This window comes from Microchirus variegatus, assembly GCF_963457635.1.
Source record: "Microchirus variegatus genome assembly, chromosome: 12".
NCBI classification, from domain to species: Eukaryota; Metazoa; Chordata; class Actinopteri; order Pleuronectiformes; family Soleidae; genus Microchirus; species Microchirus variegatus.
Window position 1 is genome coordinate 23,590,094 of NC_139813.1, and position 21,795 is coordinate 23,611,888.

Consider the following 21,795-nt stretch of genomic DNA (forward strand, 5'->3'; position numbering starts at 1 on the left):
AAACCGATGAATCGTTTCAGCTCTAGTAATGTTAATGCAACGCTTACTAAGAGTAATTCAAGTATGAAAAGAAAGACAGAATAAGGGGAAAATAGTGAGAAGCCCAGGTGAGGAAAAGTCTAACCTGGCAGGTTTTCAGTCTGTGCTGAACCACAGACTCCTCATCGTCTCCCTCTGGTTCCCCGCTGCTGATGAAGGCTTCAAACTCATCCAGCACCCGACCCACTCGACCGCAATGCTCGTCCCACAGCGCCCACTCCTGCACGAGGCCCAAACACACACACATCCATAGATTTACAGAGGACTCTGTGCACCAGAACTCTTCTTCATTTGTTGTGAGTGTGTGGGGTTTTTCATGGCCTTGAGCATAACGTGCACTACAAACCTGCAGCCTCCTTTGAGAAGCCGCGTCCTGTCCCAGAGCCTGTTGCTGCAAAGCTTTGGCCCTGACTTCCAGCTGCAGCCTCTCATCCTCCTGACACCTGAGCACCTCTGGCTCGCACTGCCGGAACAGACGCTGCACAAAAGCCAACTGAGACCCGAGGACCTGCTGGAGCTTCTGGGAATCACCAAGAGACCAGATTAACGACAGGAGTGAAGAGAGATAATCTCAAAAGTAGACAAAGTAAAAAGTGAAGGTAGATCGAAAATGAAGAAGATGATGTAGGTGAGGTCTGAATACATCCATGTTAGGTCTATTGATTAGTTGTTTGAGGGTGTTTTTAGAGAGAGTTCTCTCTTTGAAAAGCATCAAGAGGCTTCTACACACTTTGGAGAAAGGGCCTCAGACTTAAATCTGGGGTTTCTTCAGCCCCGGCTGCTGAAGAACTCGCTGAGAGCACAGTGAGATACCTGGTGTCTGCAGAGAGCAGCTTGAAGTTGGCTGCGGCTGTGAACCTGGCTCATCTGCCTCTCTTTCATGCATTCCTCGCCCACTTCCAGGAGGTGAGTTATCCCCTGAAGCGAGGCCCGGGATGCTTGCTGCAGCTTGGCTCTTTCCCCCGGACTCGGCCTCAGATGTCTGCCCAGGACGCACCGCTGAGACGTTCCGGGGGGAGCAGAGGGTTTAAGGAGAATACCATTAACTTTAGAGAACACAGGCTCACTGTATCATGTTTCCACCTCCACTGTAATGGAGGTGAACGTACCGAAAGAAAAACACACATGTTGATATTGCTCTGCAATTAGAAAATGAGTGAATCTCTCCATTTACTTGTTTTCAAGCTTGGATTATTCAGTAAAGGTCAGATCTGATCATGAATTACGGCTCGGTCACCAGATTATTAATCAATCATTCAATGATACAAGCTGTTTTAGGTGACGTCACAGTCGTTCTGGACATTTCTGGATACACGCTTATATGAATTATGTGTGCATTACCTCCAGATTAGGAGCATCCTTTAGATTGGGGAAGGTTTCGCTCTGTCGCACCTCAAACTCGTCCAGGATACACAGCTGGTTGAAGAACTACGTGAAGAAAATGAAAAATAAAAACCGACTTTAAAATACTTTAAATAGAAGTTTGAGTCACTCTGATATCATAGATACATTTTTGCATTTGTAGCTGGTTGATATAATAATATAATTTCATGATTTTTGTGATGCAACACATCCTAATCTGTGGTTAATCCTGTTCTAGTTGAGTTATTCTATATTTTTAAACAGACATCTGCATCTATAAAGTACAAACTACATTATTCACCTCTTTTATGGTGGAAAACTAACTATGTACTGATGTAAATGTGGTCAAATTGTTTGTTTTTAACTGTCGATTAAGACTGTGTTTGTGGATACAAGATAAAATCCCACCGTGGCGTTTTTAAGGCGGTGAGAATCAGAAAAAGAAGCTTGAGGTCAAACCTGAGGTCGGTGTTTGAAGCCCAGACGGTGAGTGAGGTGGTCGATGGATGAGGTGAAGAGCAGCTGGACTCTGCAGAGACAATCCTGCAGGCAGGTCAAACCGTGCAGGGAGTCTGGATCCTCACGTCTGCTGTCAGATTCCAGCGTCTTCAACAGGTCGGCCAGAGTCGCCAACTCTGCTGATACACACTGGAATCACAGAGAGAGATAAGAAACCAACATTAAATCCTTTCTAATCCGTTACAGCCTTTCATTTACTTGTATTACTACACACATCATATTGTTTGTACCACTTTTATTTTTTTGGTTTTATCTAGTCGTACATTTTAGTCTATAATTGTGTTATTAAAGCTTGTTAAGCCTTTGTCATGTGGCTTTTAACCAACTATTATTCATTTATTTGTCTCATTTAACCTTTTGTTGACACATTCTTTTAGTGTTAATATCTTTATCTTTATATATTGTACTTTATATATTCTATCTCTTTTTGGTAATGCATGTTTATTATTTATTATCCTATCTTTATTGTCTTGCTGCTGTAACACTGTAAATTTCCCCACTGCGGGACGAATAAAGGACTATCTTATCTTATCTTATCTTATCTTTTATGTATACCATATTTAATCTGCCTCTCTGTGAATCTTAGTCTTTTAAACAATATTTTTTACCACTCTTTTATCCACTCTTACATTTTAATCCATCACTTAATAATTCACTTATAATTTACGCTTGTGCATTTCTACCTTTAAACCTTCTCCGTCTGACTTTTATTCATTTATTTGTCTAATTTGACCTTTTTCTTTTCTTTTACTACTGTACACATTTTATTTCTACCATTTTGAATCTGCTTATAACTGAATCTTTATCATTTGACCTTGGCTTTTAACTAATAATTCACTTCTTCGTCTATTTTAACCTTATATTTTGATTTACTACTGGATATTTTATTCATGCCATTTTTAATCTGCTTATTCCTGAATTCCATTGAATTTTTAAACAATATTTAACATCATATTATCATTTACACTCAGGCGTTTCTATGTGAACCTTTACCGAATGTTAACTTACATTGTATGTAAAAATATCGTAGTATAGATTTTTAAAACAATTTTAACTCATTGGTGTGCAATAAATGGACTATATTCTATAGATAAACACACCAAATTAGAAACTGGCATAAGGTTTGCACTTATAATACAATGTGCGAGTAGTTCTATGTGTCTTAGTTTCGAATTTTACCATTTTATTAGATTTTTGTGTATAATGTATAACCGTTACTATATTTATTACTCTCTTATCCCTGCTGATTTTTATTCTTTCAGTTACATGACCTTGTTAGAAAAGCGTTAAAATAAAGTGTGATTCATGTATATTTACTAATACAGTAGATCTTAATCTATGAGGGTTTTATTTTAGCAGTGTTATGGTGAGTCACCTCCTGCTGCACCAGCCTCAGCTGGAGTTCGTCTCCACCAGCGCCACCTGGAGTTGACAGAAGGTCAGTCCCAGAGTCCAGACAGACGAGAACCTTCTGCAGAGCCTCGTACAACTTCTCCTTCACCTCTGGACCGGAACCATCTGACGACCTCAGCTGGAAAATATCAAACACATGATCGTCACTATCACTCAGGAGCAGCACTCTCCAGGGTGAGAGAAATCTGTTTTCCTGCGGTGATCTGATTTAAGAACATCTTGAATCTTGCTTCACTTAAAACTGGCAGCCACTGTTACAGCAGGAGCAGAGCTCTGATATTTTCCATTTTTAATATGATTCAGTATTTCTGAGTAGGGGTTTATATGCGTTTGTCCGTACATGACAAGACTACACTTGGTCCAATTAAAACCCTCTTTGAGTCATTAATGTGAAACTCACACAGATCTATGCGAGTTCGTCATTTTGTCTCTGGATTACGTACTATTTGTCTCAGCGCGGTGATGGCCTCGTGTGTCTGCTGGAGAACAGAGGAAGCACATCCGGATGATAGCAGCTCCTTTTCTGGAACCTAAGCAAAATAATAGATAAAGATCACAGTGAGTGAAGGAAAGACTAAGTGAACAACAAGTGAAAACGGGCTAGATTCATTTATTCTCATCGTAAAAAAAAAAACTTGTGTGTAAGAACTTGTGACATCTACAGAGAAGATGCCATTCTTTGTGTTCTTGGTTTTTTTGGTGCTAGTTTGTCTGTTTAAGCTGCTGTAGAATCACGGTGGCACAAGATGGAGGCCTCTGTAAAGCAAGGCCCTTGCCTAAAATACATATAAAAGGCTTATGGTGCGTTTAATTTGTCGTCAAAACTCTGAATTTCCTGTCTAAGGGACTAAGCATGACCTGGGATTTCCATCTCAGACATTGGGGCCAACCTCAAGGGATTCCAAGATGGCTGCCACCATACAAACACTGCTACTTTTACTCACTTTAAATCAGTCGTAGACATACGACTGTTTAATTTTTACCTGAAGACATGATTCTAAGCTGTTTTTGTGCGTAAAATACCATGTTTATCAACTGGTATCAGCAACAATGGCTAACGATGGCTAAGAGTGGCTAAAAATCCAAGGCTAAGGAATCCAAACAGTTTTAAATATAATGTGATTTTACACTTTATACAAACACACTTGAATATGAAAAGTATCTTCAATTCCTGCCAATAAATCCTTCTAAATGACCTTTAAAGCAAAGGCCGGTCCTCCAATATTAAAAATAATAATAATTATTGTTATTATTGAGCCACGTTATTGTCCAAGACTGAAAGACTTTATTTATTCATTCATTTCAAAAGGTCTCGACATCAGTAAGTTTAGCCCTCTGTTGCTGTGGCAACAGGTCTTTATCATTAATGCTTATCTGTTTATCCTGAATATCCGGTCTTTTTTTGTTTTGACTCTGTTATCGTCCAACCTGTTCATGTTCAGACGAGGTTGACGTTTGATGCTGAATGTTGTTCCACGCGGTGAGTGTTTGGGAGATCTGGGCGTACAGTCGACTCCATCTCTGTTTCTCCTCCTCCTCCTCTTCATCATCGTGTCCTCCTGCCAAACTGGCAACCAAAGACAACACACACACACACAGTGTTAGCCTCAATCTATGGTGCGTTGTGTGCTCGTGAGATTTCAACCACTTCTTTCCGTCGTTACCTGAACTGCACCTTCGACGACTCCTTCACTTGTGGCTTCTCCTCCAAACTTTTATGACTGGTTCCAATTTCACTTTGCTGCTTCAAGCCCTGGAGAGGTTTGTGGACATTAAAGAAAAAAACAGGGACAAAAACAGAGTTTGTACTGCAGAGTTTTTCAAGATTAGATATAAGTAGGGGTGAAAATTCCGAGTAAATTTTCACAAACTTTAGTTTGGGAAATTTGGAAATATAAAAAAAACACATTTTGCATGGGAATTATGAGACCTTAGGGGCATTATTAACAGTTAATTGGACATTTTAGGAAACTGTGTCATATGCTATTCTGCAATGAGCTCAATTGTGTCGCTTCAATCGTTCCAGTTTCTGGAAGTTTCTAAAAATGATGTCATGTGATGCACAATGAATGTGGGGGGTGTGGCCTCAATAGCCCTGCAGTATGTATTGAGGTTCAACTATATTTGCATCTAATCTGATTGTTTTAACCAACTATTATGCTACAATGTATTATATTTACTGACTATATTTGAAGTTCCAAACCATCAATTTTGATTTTTTTTTAGTTAATTCCCATAAATTCTAACGTAAAGTTTCGTAATTTAGAAAATACCCGGATATAAATAAAATGTAGGGTTTTTATTCGGGGTATCATGAAACATGGTAAATTAAAAAACACATTCGAGAGTCTATCAAAGTACCAGTGTGTAAGAATTCTCGACACCTAATGGCGAGACAGCAGATTGCAACAAATCAAAGCTCCGCTCACTCTGCCCTTTCCAAACAGCATCAGAAAATTACGATAGCATTCAAATACCATAAAATAAGTCGTTATTCTTCCGTTTCTGCCTCAGTGAAACAAGCTCCTTGGATACGAAAAACCAAAAAACAATTTCTGACAATAAAGAGTCCCACACTGGACCTTCAAGTTGTAAAATCAGTTGTATTTTTCTTACCACATCTCGATGTGAAGCTGTGGACAGAGCCAGGTCTTCGTCTCCGTCCGCTGTGAACTCGGCCGACTCTCCAGAGGCGGTGAAAGGAGTTATGGGTCTCACGGGGATGAGCCTCGTGTCTTCAATTGCAGCTGCAGCCTGGGGGGACTCTGTGTGAGGTTTGGGGTCAAGTGTTTCATGTTTGGCTGATTCATGTCGGTCAGTTGCAGAGTACGCTGCAGCGATCGCTGCGGTCTCAGGTGCTGGACTCTCAGGACGGGACGAATCGCCAACGTTGGCTGATTTTAATCCAGTTCCCCCAACATCTTTAGCTGCAAAGTCAACGCCGTCAAGTCCGGGTTTCGCGTATAAAAGCTGAGCTTCAGCGTTGTTTGAGCTCATCTCCATGTCAGAGGAAGCCTGAAGTTAAAAAGGATGAGTTTGTGCTCATTATGTCAAAAATAAATAACAAGTTTATCACATAAACACCAAGATAATTTACCTTCACGTCCGAAGCTTCTTCACTGTTCACATCGGGGATGATGAGTGTGTCCTCCGGGTCCTAGTATGTGTGTGTTGTATAAACATATAAATGCAAGAGAAATCCGTGCACACACACACACACGTACACAAAAGGAGAGGTTACTAAAAATATACACAATTGAAGCAGCTGCTTGTGACAGCGCCAAAGTGGATTTATCACTCTCCGCCTGCAGCATGCAAAGAAATCTGCCTCCAAACAACATAAAACAAGCAAAATCACACTTTAAATATGTGAATCTAAAGAAAACATGAAGAGAAGGAGGAAAATAGCGAGTGAAAAAGCCAATTTAGATAGAAGTTTTATTCCAAAATGTTGATTATGTGCATTTTTCAGACAAATAAAAAGTGGTTTTGATTCATTTTTGTACAGTTTAAGTGTATTTTTTACCTATAAGAGACATTTTGGAACAAAACCCCAAAGAAAGAGGAAACCAGACACATGCACTCCTCAGCTGTTATTAGGTTTTCTCTTTTTCTTTGATATTTTGTTGGTGGTTTACCTCTGGAATACTGCATGTTAGTGTGTCAGAGGACGACGAGTGACAACTCTCGTCGTCCTCATCATCCTCCTCCTCCTCTGAGTGAGACGCCACAAAAGGCTCCTGCTTTTTTTTTTTCATGACGAGAAACAATCAAAACTTTCATTTAAATAAGGAATTAGACGTGGAGTGTCTAGATGAACATGTCTTGCTTGGTTACAGAAAGTATTTACATAAAGTAATATTCAGTGAGATATTGTGTTTTCAGTATTTATCTCATATTCTGAACAGAATGTGGAGCATTACACAATGTGACTTTCAGGACTTTTCACTGCTTAATATTATTGTGTAAATGAAGATAAGATGGTTTGAAGAATGTCTGCTGACTAATGGGAGTCACACAGAGTTAATTTAGTAAACATTTTAGTCGCTTAAGATGTTCATTTTTTGAAGGGAATGGGATTAATAATCTTCATACCCAGCAGGCAAATGTTTGCTTTCAATGTCCTAAAACCTTTTTTTATGAAATCCAGATTTCCAAAATAACCTTTTGTCTGTTAAAACCACTCAAGTGGAAACATTTGATGGTATGATAATCCCTCCAAAAAACAAACACACTCAAGGTTGTTTGCTTTAAAAACACGGTAAATTCAACATTTCACTCTGAACTTTGGTGTTTCTAGGAGACAGAATAAATGACAGTCACAGAGAGATTCATCAGTATGTATGTATACTTGAACCTGGAAGTGGTGACTAACATTTATTTTCTCCACAGTGTAATTAGTATGTAATTAATAATAAAAAAGTGAAATTAAATGGTAAGTTTTATTAAGAAAGATGCTTTAAACTGGTTTGATTTCAAAGACGATGCACACTGGAGGTGTGTCTGATTATTACTGTGAGTATTAATATTATTACCTGAAGGCCAGTTAGGGATGATGTGTCCAGCTGCTGAATCTCTCCAAGTACATGAGAGACTGTGCCGACGCAGAGATCCTCATCGGTCTCCCCTTCCTCCCTAATCTTGTTCTGCATGAGTCAAAGATGAAAGAAAGTTGTGTTGTAGTACGATTTATTTTTGTGTTGAGGGATCATCATTCAGAGACATTCAGACTTTACCTCCAGCTGTGAGGCTTGACTCTGGGTGAGTTCCTGCAGCTCCTCCAGCGGCTGCAGCAGCTGCTTGGCTCGAGAGAAGACCAGCAGACTCTCTTCTGCCCCCTGTGGGAGAGGAAGCTCGGCTTTGCAACTCTCCATGTCCTCCAGAATCCGGCGGATCGACCGCACGTTGGCCAGGATCACCTTTCAAATGAAACACGTGTGTCAATGACTCTAAAAAAGTGTTTGGAGGACGATTCGCTGACAGGAAGTGAAGCAACTCATTCATTTAGTTCATAAACTTTGATAAAACACAAGTAAAATGGTTTTACCCAAGTAAATCACAACTCATGAAAACAAAACGTAAATTTTTGTTTGTGTTTTCGTTTAATTTTGGTCAGTTAATATAAAGAAAAAAAGTCTAAATTATTTCCAACAATATCCAACTTTAACCTAGTCTTGAGTTTTCTTAAAATTGTACATTCCTTCCCTCTGAAATCAAAGTTTTAAATATGTTTATATCAAATTGGACTCCTGCTTTTTTGACTGAGATGAACGCGAGTGCAAATGGTCACCTGTCGGTTGTGGAGATGCTCTCTGAGAGTTATGTTGGAGTCGTCCCCGGAGGATAAAATGGTTCTGATCTTGGGAACGTTCTTCTCTATGGTCTTCACTTCAGTCTCCATCGCCTCCACCACCTGAAAGGAAGTTTGTCAGCAAGATGTTTTGAGCAAATGTGACTTTACATTGTTTCCTCTCACTTTCTACCATCTACAGATGTTCAAACTATCCGTCCACACAGGAATCAAGTGATAGAAGGAAACTGGAAGTTCTGAGTTCTCACCACAGAAGCCTGCATGAGTTGCTCCAGCGGCTCCAGAAGGTGGCGCTGCATCTTGTGGACCCCACGGTCGTTCTGGTCGAGCCCGTGTTCCTGCGCGCCGACGTCACACACGGCAGAGATTTCCGCCAGCACCGGCCTGAAGTCCTGCAACATGTCCCTGATCCTCTCGGAGTCGTCCAGCACCAGCTGTGGGTGAGGATTTAAGATAAAACTGGTCACGTTATCATTATGATTCCAAAAAGTTTTGCTCAGTACATAAGGTCTGGCATGTGGAGGTACTAAATAAGGACAATAAATAAGTAGAATAATAATGTGTAATTGTATCATACAAATTCATAGTATCACTTTTACAAAATACAACAGATACATAAACAAAAACAAATATTTAAGTTATGTACACTACCGTTCAAAAGTTTGCATCACCTATTTCTGTTTTCCACATTAGCAATGCATAGAGTGTATTTCTGATTCATTTAATGTTATATTCATTGAAAAAAAAGTGCTTTTCCTTAAAAAATAAGTACATTTCTAAGTGACCTCAAACTTCTGAAGGGTAGTGTACATCAAAGCTCTTATTATACTTTGCGTCACTGACCTGCAGGGTCTTTGCATGATTCTGGAGACTTTTGGCTGTTGTGAATGAGTAACAAGCGCTGAGCCATGCCTGGGCCTCCTCTAACCAGCAGGTGGCGCTGTAAGAAATGTCTTCAAACTCCTTCAGACAGGCAGGAATCTGAAAAAGGTAACAGAGATAATATGTAATTTTTTTTACTTTTTTTGTTCAGTGTTGTAAATACTGCACGAGACTGTGTTTGTGTCTGACCTTGCTGAGGAAGGACGTGCGGTGCTCGGCCATCTGCGAGGCGTTCTGGTAGAGCTGCAGCGGCTGCGTCAGGTGGTCCATGAGGAGGTGAGCTTGATCCGGCTGCTCCTCAGCGAGGTCCTGGACCTCGCTCTCCAGGAGCATCAGACGGCTGTGCCACAAGTCCAGCTCGTCCCAGACACGCTGGAGGAAACAGGAGGAGAATATTTTCATTTATTTATCCTTTATTTAGCCAAGAATATTACATGTGAATGCAGACAGTGGACACACCTTGAGCACATGCTGAGCTGCACTGACTGTCGGACTTTTCTGCTCCAGTAGAACTTTCACCTTTTCCAGACCTGAGCCCAGCTCCCTCACTCGAGCAGCCAGTTTACGGACAGGGACACTTCCCTCCATGAGCTGAAAAACAGTCAAGACCAGATCAGATCAGTCTCCTCTACATGAAGATTTCTTACATGAGAGGATTTTCTTTTTACCTCCTCTTCTGCTCTCTGCAGCGACACTTCGGCTTCTAGGAGACGTTGGCCGAGATCGTCGGGAATCTCCGCGTACCGGCTCTGAACCTGGTCCATGACGCTCTGCAGTCTGGTCTTCTGCGAGGACAAATCCTCTCTGAGCTCCTGTTTAGTGTTAGAGGATCAGAGAGTTACAGATACTAACCGGGTGGTGATGGTGTTACCTTTGATTAAATTGATCAAATGTGATTAACCTATTTTCCTGTTAGAGGCTGAAACTTGAAGAATGCTGTATATTTGAAAGGAAAGGACAACAATAGCTGTACAGTACTGCTGATTTTTGCTGGTTCAACTTGGACAAAACGCCTGAAGTCTACAATCTAATTACAGAACATGGAACCGAGTATAAAAATATACTGGTTCACAGTATGTTACTGAGGACAATTACCCCGACAAAACTAAAAAAAATTTAAGCTTTGTACCATTGTTAAATAACACTCACTGTGTGTATTTCACATTAGTAACCGATTAGACAGCATTTAATTGTGGAGAGTGGACTTTCGTCATTAATTTGCACTTATCCTAATGTTACTTAGTGTGGAAACGTTGTATAATTTAAGATTTTTGTTAATAACAGATTGTGTAGAATATTTGGCACTAGTGTCCTTGTTGTCCTCCCATTTTAAAAGGCGCACTCTAAAAACATTAATTTCAGAATTCTGACCCTTTATTTGTTTGTGGAGCTTAAAGAAAACAAGTCTGACCTGTCGCTGACTTTGGTTGGAACAGGTTTCCAGCTGTGGCAGAATGGTGAGCATGTGTTTCTCCACCTCTTCCATCTCCTCTTGGACTTGCTGCCTTTTGTTCTCCTCTTCCTGGGCGGCAGCTACTATCAGCAGGTTTCTCTCTTTCAAGCTGCAGGGGAGAAACAACGTCAACATCGTCTCAGCATCTCTGATGATAAATGAGTATTTGCGCACTCTCCATGTGTGTATGAAACAAATCCCACCTCCTGACGTTCTCTTGGATCTTCACCAGTGTTTTGCCGACTGGTCCGGGACTGACGGGGTCCTGGGACTCGGACAAGCTCAGCGCGTGCTCCAGTCGATGCTCCAGGGACGATAAGGCCTGCTGCTCCTGCTCCAGACCGGCCTGGTGTATCTCAGCCTGGACCAGAAGCTCCTGGGGTTTCTCCTGAGTGAAGCTCACGGTGGACGAGTCGGGCACCTCGGCCTGAAGACTGGCCAGAAAACTGCAACACTGCCGTATCTAAAAAGGCATAGGGTTAAATCTTAGATATGAACTTTACACTAGTTTTCTGCCCTGGACAAGAACAGAATGGTTGTATAATAGAGAAAAACATTGAGAGGGTTTATTTGTTTTGTATATTCTGTAATTTATGCGCTGGAGTGCCGGCCTGTGTCTTTAAATAATGTTGTCTTGTCAATCCTTAGGGCATATTTTCACATAATAAAGCCTTTATTGTCATCAATACCAATGAAGAAATTCTTTGTGCTCACTCAGTGCCGATTCGACTTTACAGAAGCAGCATAAATAAGAAAAAAGTGGTGGTTTCTTTAAAAAGAATGTAAGTATATAAAGAATACAATACGATATACAAGAAATTTGCAGTGAGAAATAGCAATGCTAAGGGGTGGAGAACATTGCATAATTACTGTAATGACTGTATATGTGTTGTTTAGATTGTTCGTGGTTGTTCCAACTCACACTTGTTGTGATGTCCTTCCACTCCTCTTGCCGCTGCTCCCCGTGAGCCATCAGGAGGCCGACGCCGCGCCGCAGCGCCGACCATCGGCGCCACAGGGCTCCCAGCTCCCCGTCCTTACCGACACCACAGCCCTGCATCGGACACCCGGCTCTCAGCTCTTCTATCTTCCGGGCGAGGCCGCGGAGCTCCATCGTCAAAAGCTACATGAAAAGATGAAAGTTAAGGATTTACATGGAACCATACCAGAGTGTGTGTATAGAAAAAAAAAACGTACGGTTGCACTCTTTTGCTGGGCGAAGCATTTGTCGTGCGACGTCACTGGTGCTGAAGCACATTCTGAAAGTCTGGCTTCAAGCCCGGAAAGATGCTGCTGCATGTCTTCATGACAGCTCCTGTGGCTTTGTTGTCTCACTGCACACCTGGAAGAAATGTGTGTCCTGGGTGATTTTGAATTAAAACAAATAATAAGATCATAAAAAGAGTTAGTTTTAGGACCCAATACCTTTGCAAGGACTCCAGCCTGAGTTGGGCCTGTGCCTCCAGTATCGCTCGACCCACCAACAGCTGGCTGAGAATGCTGATGTGGAGCTGCTCGACCTCTGGGTGTGAGAGGCAGGGTTGCTGGGGGATCAGCTCTGCAAGGTGGGAGATGTGAGCATGAAATCCATCCTCGAGAACTTCTAGAGCATGCTGGGTCTGTCTTTGTTCCTCGGTGCAGTCCAGAAACCCTCCAGGAGCTGACAAAAAGGTGGCTTCAGCGTTATGGAGGAAGGATATCGCTCCTTGAGCTGCCCACTGGTAATCCTTTAAAGATTCTCGAGCCTGGGATAAAAGCTCCTGTGTGGTCACATGATTAAGAAATGTTTAGAGAGAACCACGAGTATAATGGAAGAGACTAAAATAGAAAGTGTTCAAGCTTACCATTTGCACACGACATTGTTGTATAGCTGTGTCTACAAGACAGTTAAGCTCTTCATCGTTCTTCAGGTTAATGTTTTCTTTTCTTCCAAGAGCTTTTAACACCCGCATCCCAGACTTCATATTTCTCCAAATGACCCAGGATCTTCGCAGCGCAGCGTCTATCGCTTTCTCATCTGGACTGACTGCTTTGGCTTCATCCAGCTCCACTGTTGTTCTTTGGAAGAGCTCAGTTAAAGCAGGAAGTTCAGAGGACAGGTGCAGACCTGACAGGAGCTTGGCCTCGAGGTTTTTGATATCATCTGTGACGGAATGCTCCCAAGTCACCAAGGTTTCCACGGTGCGATGAATCCTCTGTCTCTCTGAATTAAGCTGGGATGGGTTCAGCTCATGAGCTATGGCCTCTAATTGGTCTCCTGCTTCTTGACACTGTGTCTTCACCAGAGGAAGTTCCACCAGGAGGGTTTGGCATAATCTGAACCTCTCACTCACACTGATTGTTCGTTCTCTGGCGCGCTGGATTTGCTCACTGGCAATGTCCCTGGATTCCTCCATCTGTCGCCTCAGGTGCAGATACTTGTGCTGCTCAAAGGCACTGAGGCGAAGTGCTTTGCACCTGTCTTGCAGTTCCCCGATGGTGCACAGCAGGGCACTTCGCTTGGCCTCATGACAGTGCTGAAGCTCTTGTGCCTGACACTGATTCTCCATGAGCATGTGCATCACCTGTACTACCATTGAAAGGGTTTCCTGCGTTAAGGGGAACCTTTGCTTCTCCAGATCAGTAGAGATTTCCTTCAGGTTACTCCGAATGGTTGATAATTCCTCATCTGACAAGGTTCGCTCATGAATCAACTCCTCTAACTCCCAGCTGGTTGCTTTCTCGTGAGCTAGCAGTCCTTCTAATTCTGTCCAAAGGCCTGAGAGTCTGTTGACGAGATAGCGGCTCTCTCCTGGACTCAACCCCTCTGCGATGTCCTTGCAACTTTCTTCCATGGCCTCCACCAGCTTTAACTTGCTCTGGATCTCCACAGTGGCTAATCGGTGCCTCTCCAGTTCGCTCTTCAGCTTTTTGACGTCAGCTTTGGAAACATTTTCAACATGGGAATACACGTCTCTTGTAGCATGTGATTCTGCTAGCCAGGCGTCCAAGCTAGCCAGCTGGGATAACAGTTTCTCCCTCTTCTGTAGGTGGTTCTTCATCGTGCCAAGAACATGATCCAAACTGTCAGCAATAGCTTCATAAAGGTCTTCTACCGTCTTCACCACTTGGTCACTTTCCTCTTTTTCCATATCAGAAGCTACTTCTTTTATCTCCTCTATCTGTGCTTGCATTTTAGACCGCTGGGACAAGATATCCGTCTGAAATTTCTTCATGTCAACAATTTGACTGCGTGCTTCCTCTGGGAAGAGAGCAAGTTTTTTCCCAATGGAGATGTGGTTTTCTGCCTGTTTGGCCCAGATGATCAAGTCCTGTAATTGTTTGTTGATCCTGGTCAACGACGCTCCTCCACAGTTACCTGTGAAGGTGCTGAGCATTTTCCTGGTGACGTCAAGCAACGACTCCAGCTCCTGAAGCTTATTCTGAATCTCATTCTTCTCCTTCTGACCTACGGAGAAATGGACCAGAGCGTCCGACTGGGATTTTAAGTGTAGATAAAGTTGGTTATATAGTTTTACATCCGTAGTCAGACAAGCTAGCTCTAAAGCGCTTTTGCCGTCATTGCTTTGAGGGCTGGACTTGTGAAGATCTTCAAGCTTGGCTTTCAGGTGTTCGGCCTCTTTGATGAGGACAGAGGACTGAGAGGCAGAGTTAGCGGCGTGTCGCAGAGCTCTCTTGATACTTCCTTCTAAAAGCCTCCATTCCTCTTGGACATCTCCAAGCTGGGCGAGAAGAGCGCCTGAACTCTCGGCATCGCTCAAGTGTGCTGATAGCTGGCTGCTGAGGTGAAGCAGCTCGTCCATGACTTCCTTCTTCCTTTCCATGGTTTGCAGCAGAGCATGCAGCTTCTCAGCTTGAACAGCACTGCTCCCCAAAGCATTTCTGACAAAACCACAACACAAAAACATCATCAATCTTTATATATCAACCGCATACACAAAAGGTTTTACTTTGAGTTCAAAATATGACTCACAAACTCATGTTTTCCTTCTCAGCAGCTAAGACCTCCAGAAGAGCTCGAGCCATCTTCATCTGTCTGTGATACTGTTTGACCTGATCCAGCTGTGCCGCTTTCACCTGCACTGTAGCAGAGGCGTCGAGCAGCGCTGCACTCCGCTGTTCTTCAGCTCTCTTCAGGGCATTCGGGTCAAAGTCTGTGGCGTCGCTCGGGCTTTTCATAGCCGATACCTGCTCCTGCACACAGGACCTGTACTCCTGCGATGGACAACAACTTAGACCGTTTTCTACTAAAAAGTTATATGAAGTAATTTTACGTACCTCAGCTTCCTCCAGCTGTTTGGCCATAGATGTGGCATCGAGTTGTGCCGGCTGGTATCGACACGCCAGGACCTGCTGGACGGTTCGTACCAACCGTATCTCTGGCTCGCCAGGAGAGGACTTCACATACCACTTCAGATCAACGTGCGGCGTCCTCTATTCAATTATAGCATTAACAAAAAAAGAAAGAAAGAAAATTGGTGAGAAACTGAAGCTTTGTTGGTGAGAAACTTGAAAAATAGTCAGAAAAGGCAAGAATATCACATTTTTATTGTCTCAATAAATAGAAAACTTATAAATACTGGTAATTTGTTAAGGGTATGTGGGTTTTGGTGGGACTTCTTCATCTATTTTCATGCTTTTTGATACCAAGTCACTCATTGACATCATCTTCCTTATTTCTATTCAAGAGCATGGTCTTAAATGGATTTGCACTCAACCACTCTCGCTCTCCTGTTCAGATAAGAACAGTGTTTTTTTTATCTGCACTCAGATACACAGTTGTTGCATAAGTGTCCCATATGATTCAGTTTAAAATCCTTCATCTCACGCTCAGGGCGTTACAGCAGCTGTTTGAGAGAGCGTGAGAGCAGAATTTTCAGGAGGGAAATTGTTTTCCGAAATGAGTTAATAATGCTCTCAAAATGAAAGCTGCTGAATAAAGATATAGGAAATGCATTCCGTACACAAAGTGAATGATAAACCGTGGGTAATTAGAAAGCAGCAGGAAGCCATTGTACCCTTTAGGTGCTTCCTGTATGACTTCCTGTCAGCGGCATCATGGGAATACATCATTCTAAACAACTGCTACTCCCATCTCATCACTGGTCTGTTTGTAAATAACTCTGTGGCCCCTTTTGGACACACAATTATATTTCTAAAATGCTACATACAAAAAGAAATTGAAGTAGATTTCATGAAGATGATTCACCTCTAACTGAAAAGAACAAGCATTTTCAGTCCAGGTGCAACTAATTCAAATACTTTTAGAGAACTATGACTATGATGGATAAATGAGAATCTACACTAAATGTAGATAATAATAAATCATTTTAAACCTCATACTCTTACTATTAAACCTCAAACTCACTGTATTGACTCAAAGCAACAGGTGCTATTTCAAACACACGATACTCACATTTATTATGTTGCCCCTTTCCACCAGGCTCTGTATGTCGGATAAAATATCCAGCATTGTCGCGGCTGAGCTGCTTTTGTGGGACATCTTTGTCTCCGCGGCGGACAAGCCCAGCGCCGTCCTCTCAGGCTCTGCGTCTTCTTTCGTCTGAGGCTGCAAACACAGAGGACAGGGGTGGCGTCAACATTTTACCTTTCTACTTCTTCTTCTTCATCTCTTGCGTTTGCTTACAGATGATAAAGAGAGCTTCCTGTTCGTTCCCTGCTCCACAGTGAGTGAGCGCTGCTGCTACTACTGTGTTAACAGTGGCCCGGCGAGTCAGGTTAACTTGACTGAAGAATGTGCCTGCGTCGGGAGCATTTCTGCCCTCAGGGACATGGACTTTGTCTATTCATCTGTGTAAAGTAAAGTAAATGCCTGCCTTCTCCCCACAGCTGATTTGTAATAACTTGGTTAGACATGGGAAACACCAGAGCGGAACATGTTTGTTTACCTGGGATACCAGACGACAAACAGGGGATTTATAGCCCTTTAAAGTGCCTTTAAGTATGACCACAACATGCGTCGTGAAAGGGTGTAAGTACAGAAGAGTGATAAAGGCTATAAAACAACACGGCAGAGATAGAGTTTCTGATATTTTATACGGCAAGAATCAAGTTTGACTCATAATAGTGTTTCCTTCTCATGTTGCAAGAGGCTGGGATATGATTCAAAAACTTTGAAGTGGTTTTTACGTTGACAAAGGTGGATCACTGTGATCGCTAGGTAACCGTTCAAACATTCAGCGTATCGTTTTACACAGATGTCACATGGCGTGCTTTTTAGATATAAAAGAAGAACACGGCAAAAATCAATGAAATTAAAGCGAATGTTGTATACAACAACGTTGTATAATGCTTATATTATCAAGAAATGTTCAATATCTTACAGTATATAACAGTTAAAAGGAGAGCAAACTACAAAACTATCAGTTATGCAAGATTTAAATAGTTAAAATCAGGATTAAGATGCAAGGAAAGCAGCAGCAAATAGAGCAGTTTTTAACTTTTAAGTTTATTTGGTTGCAGCAGTGGGCAGATTATACTCAAATGTTTCTGAATTACTATTAATATTACACTTTAACAGCATCTAATTTTCTAATAAAAAAAGGTAAATAAACAAAGGCCCACGCTTCTACAGTGCAAAATCTTGATTTAAAAACAACAAATTAGTGTCCTATAATGCAAATATTTTTGGTGTTTAAAGGGTAATATCAGGACAATCACAGTTCAGTTATCACTCACAATAAAACGACTTGTTGCACAGCTATTTTCTTTATGCACCATGGCTTGAGAAACATCTAAAAACTAAAGAACTCTGCAGTCTCTTGGCAGTTGTCACTCGTAAAAACAGTCATTTTGGGAGAGTTTTCTCTCTCCTGCTGTTTTTTTGTAGTAAGTACATCCTCCGTTTTCATGGATGTTCGTGTTTGATGTGTTATATTTCTTCCTTGATATCTTTATTTTTCCCCTTTCATACCTAATTTATTATCCTGTCTGTGGAGCTGGTGCAAAAACACAACAGGTGCCAGGAAAAAAAAAAAGAAAAATCCAAGTTTCGGCCTCAGACTCGCAGCTTTTATATCATTCTTTTTTTCTTTCTTTTGAACGTTTATTTTTCTGAACACTGGTGTACTCTTGTGTTCACACTTTAACGTGTCATTTGTCAGTGCATATTAATTAGTTTTGGGTCGTGTGACAGCAGGAAAACAAACACTGCGCAATGGCTGGATTTCATTTAGCTTATTCAGTGATCCAGGTGCCGTGCATGCTGCCTCACTGTCACACATTCTATCTGGGTCACCTGAACTGATGTTATCAGTCACACAATCTCGTGAGTCCATGTCTGCTGTGTGTGAACAAGGCCAACACACAAAGAGAAAGAAAGAAAACTAGTTTTTTCTGTCTGGTATTATGAAAGAGTTTATCAAAAATAACTACAGACTGGACAAGAACATGCGTTTGAGTGATGACATTCAAATGCCAGATGGAATAAATACACTTAAAAGAAAAATGAGTTCCAGTTATATCAAGGGCAAAACAAAACGACAGTCGTGAAATGTCAAAAACACTGCAACTACCACCCACGTTACTGTTAAGCTGAGCTCGGGGCAGGAGAATGGCTCCTAAATGTCATAGAAGACCATGTTTGAGGAGTGAAATTTAAGTGAGCACGGGCTGTGAATTTGTCTGCGGCCATCAGACACACTTAGTTTCCATCGTTCAGATTTCTTTAGCAGGAGAGAAAATGTGATGTGATAATACTGTATTGTAACGTAAATATCTTGATAATATCGTATCGTGATAATATAATATCATGGCTTAAATACTGTGATAATATTGTATCCTGACTTAAATATCATGATATCATATCGTGACAATTGGGACTATTATATATGTATTGTGACTTAAATGAGATATATTATTGTACTGTGACAATATATTGTGACTTAAATATCATGATAATATCATATTGTGACTTAAATATTGGCATAATATCGTATCATGAATTCAATATCGTGATAATATTGTATCGTGACTTAAATATTTTGGCATCATATCGTGACATAAAAATCCTGACAATATCGTATCGCAACTTAAATATCATGATTTCATCTTGTGACTATTGGGTCAATGTTGTATCGTGACTTAAATATCGTGATAATTTATTGTGACTTAAATATCGTATCATGAATTGAATATCGGTATAATATTGTATCGTGACTTAAATATTGTGATATCATATTCTGTCATAAAAATCCTGATAATATCGTACCGCGACTTAAATATCGTGATAATATTGTATCGTGCTTGATAATGGCAATTACCGATATATTATCAGTGTCAATCAATTCAAATTTTATTGGTTTAGCACCAAATCACAAAACATGCACCTTTACATAATAAAGGCAGAAAGATTATGATATTATGGAGAGAAGAATATAGAAGAGAAACCCAAGAGTTCACACGATGATCAAAAAACCAACAACAAAAAACTCCCTTTTCACAGGAAGAACTCTGCCTCGCCCGGTTGTGGTGAAAGGAGAAAATGGAGGAGAGGTGGGTGTGAAAGAAAAAGGAGACAGAAGAGAGGTGGGTGGGTTGAGATGGACAGTGAATTGAGTTGTGAATAAAGTTTAAAATGAAGCCCACCTGTTCCTGTGTCTCCTCAGTGTCCTCCAGCGATGCAGGTAACTCGTCTTCATCTTCGTCTTCTAGCAGCAAAGCAATGCGTCGTCTTTTTGTCACCTCCCGATGTTTGTTTGACTCCAGGCCTTCAGAGCCATTCGCCTCCTCTGCGTTTCCTCCTGTACCTGTGCTCTCTGCAGTGTCGGCACCCATCGCATGCTCGTTGTCAACAGTTTGAGTGAAGGCATCTCCGCTCTGCACCGGACTTTCCGGTAATTTGGCACTTGTAGAATGTCCCTCGTTGACCTCTGTGCTCATTATCGAGGCCTTTTCTGACACTTTTGGTTCAAGACGTGTTCCATCTTCTTTAGCGGTGACTGAAAGCGGTTCAGATTGTTCTCCTGTGATATTCCTGAGTGCTTTGACGTTTCCCCTTTCCTGTCGCACAGGCGTCTCCATGTCCACCACTATTGTAAACATATTCTTTGGCGTTGCCTCCACATCCCTGTCCTTTTCTTGACCATCTTTAAAATCTTTAATCGTCTCTAAATGTGCAGCTAAATAGTTTTTCCTCACGTCTGTTTTGTTAGATTTGGGACTGAGTGATTTTGAAAGCAGGTCCAGTCTCTGCTTAGTGAAGCCCGTGTTTGATACCTCTGCGATCAGCTCCGCACCGACGTTTCCGCTCTCCGTCGCGACACATGGCTCCATCTCCAGCACTATCGTGTACACCGTCTTTGGAGTCAGTCGCTCGAGAGCATCGGTCGTTGCCTTTGTGGCAGAAGGTGGGAAGTCTTTGTGTGTCGTGGCCACAGATGTGTTACAGGGTGATGAATTGATTTGTTTGGTATTTCCTGTCACGGCAGACAGTTCAGAGTCCAGAATTGATGTAGCGTCTTCCTGCAGCGGTCCACGTTCACGTGAATCTGACTCTAAAGGCTCCATTTTATTTCCAGAAACCGTCTGAAGGTGTCCAGCGCTTTGAAGGCTGCTATCAGTGTTCATGTTGCCAAGATCTTCATCTGGCTCAAAATGATTTATCAAGTTTGAAGTTAACTGTTGGGTTTCAACAGAAGGCTCATCTGGGATCTTTGTATTTCGTTTTAAGGCACCGTTTTTGGCTGAAAAGCTTGTGACTGAAATGTCTTCTCGTTCCACAGAAAGAGGCGTCTCATCCACATCTCTTACAGCTTCCATATTAGATCCTCCTAAATTGTCAGTCGAAGGAAGCTGTTTTTCTAAAATGCTGATCAAGGCTTTGGTAACGATCTGATTGTCATTCCGATCACTTTCAGACATTCCCTCCTCTGCAGCAGAAAGTGAAGGAGGCTCTGGAGGACACGTAGCCATCATCTCATCCGGTGATGCAGAATGTGGTCCATGTGTCTCCTTTTTGTCCGGTCCCACTACATTTGGACCTTGAGTCGTCTATAAAACCCAAGGAAATTGAACAAAAGTATTAATCTCACAAAAAAACGATTGTCGTCATCGCTTTGTGCCAGAAGATTCAGGGACAGAGACGGAACTTACCTGGCATTCAGACAAGGCATTAAGTGCACAGGAGCTTTCAGTGAGCGCAATCAAGGCTTTTTTCTCCAGATCCTTCGAGGCCGTTGTTCCGAAAATGCTTGGGAGAAAATCTTTGTCTGAAAGCAAATCTCTGAGATATTGTGGAAGCTGCGAGCCTTCATCGGCAGCTGCCTAACGGGGCAAAGACAGATGAACAACTTGAGGAGTTTTAACAACAAGAAAAAGTACTAAAAAGTAAGAAAAATATCAGCTACCTGGACAAGCTGTGCTCAAATACTTGAGTTTTCTTGGTATTCTAAAATTCACTTTGACTGACCAAGTTTTATATTTTATATAATATAGCCTCTTATATATATATAAGAGGCTCAGTCCAGCTCAAATGTGACTCCCTGTCAGTTGTTGTTTAGTGAAAACATAGATTTTTTTTTAAGGTAACAAAAGCGTTTACATTACATAATTTGTCGCTAAATACTCTTGCTAACTTCTGCAAACACTGATCGTAGAATATCTCTGCATCTTTGGCTGACAGCTAACTGACAGACATGGTAGGGCTGGATTATTGAAAACCAGGAGGAGATACGGTACATATCAACTGACGCCATCAGCATTTAGCATCTTAGCTTAGCGAGTATGCTAATTCGCAGTAAAAACACACAAAGAGCAGCTTAAAAGGTCAAGTGTGCACGATTTTGGAGGATTTATT

The 21,795-nt window shown here is 41.6% G+C and overlaps 1 protein-coding gene across 1 annotated transcript in view; it reads right to left on the reverse strand.

Moving 5' to 3' along the window:
• syne2a (spectrin repeat containing, nuclear envelope 2a) overlaps window positions 1-21,795 on the reverse strand; it is a gene marked incomplete at its 5' end in the record, with an annotated part of 84,521 nt that overhangs the window by 38,341 nt on the left and 24,385 nt on the right. Inside the window, 30 exons of the mRNA XM_083898612.1 lie at window positions 125-259; window positions 386-559; window positions 853-1,038; window positions 1,381-1,467; window positions 1,861-2,049; window positions 3,296-3,451; window positions 3,777-3,863; window positions 4,762-4,900; window positions 4,998-5,086; window positions 5,950-6,348; window positions 6,431-6,490; window positions 7,869-7,979; window positions 8,070-8,252; window positions 8,624-8,746; window positions 8,893-9,078; window positions 9,488-9,625; window positions 9,716-9,898; window positions 9,986-10,117; window positions 10,195-10,338; window positions 10,938-11,088; window positions 11,183-11,442; window positions 11,902-12,102; window positions 12,177-12,321; window positions 12,405-12,739; window positions 12,824-14,861; window positions 14,953-15,194; window positions 15,258-15,413; window positions 16,396-16,548; window positions 19,587-20,990; window positions 21,093-21,263. Of these exons, the coding sequence (XP_083754738.1) occupies window positions 125-259; window positions 386-559; window positions 853-1,038; window positions 1,381-1,467; window positions 1,861-2,049; window positions 3,296-3,451; window positions 3,777-3,863; window positions 4,762-4,900; window positions 4,998-5,086; window positions 5,950-6,348; window positions 6,431-6,490; window positions 7,869-7,979; window positions 8,070-8,252; window positions 8,624-8,746; window positions 8,893-9,078; window positions 9,488-9,625; window positions 9,716-9,898; window positions 9,986-10,117; window positions 10,195-10,338; window positions 10,938-11,088; window positions 11,183-11,442; window positions 11,902-12,102; window positions 12,177-12,321; window positions 12,405-12,739; window positions 12,824-14,861; window positions 14,953-15,194; window positions 15,258-15,413; window positions 16,396-16,548; window positions 19,587-20,990; window positions 21,093-21,263 (8,157 nt within the window). The remainder of the gene's footprint in view (window positions 1-124; window positions 260-385; window positions 560-852; window positions 1,039-1,380; window positions 1,468-1,860; window positions 2,050-3,295; window positions 3,452-3,776; window positions 3,864-4,761; window positions 4,901-4,997; window positions 5,087-5,949; window positions 6,349-6,430; window positions 6,491-7,868; window positions 7,980-8,069; window positions 8,253-8,623; window positions 8,747-8,892; window positions 9,079-9,487; window positions 9,626-9,715; window positions 9,899-9,985; window positions 10,118-10,194; window positions 10,339-10,937; window positions 11,089-11,182; window positions 11,443-11,901; window positions 12,103-12,176; window positions 12,322-12,404; window positions 12,740-12,823; window positions 14,862-14,952; window positions 15,195-15,257; window positions 15,414-16,395; window positions 16,549-19,586; window positions 20,991-21,092; window positions 21,264-21,795) is intronic.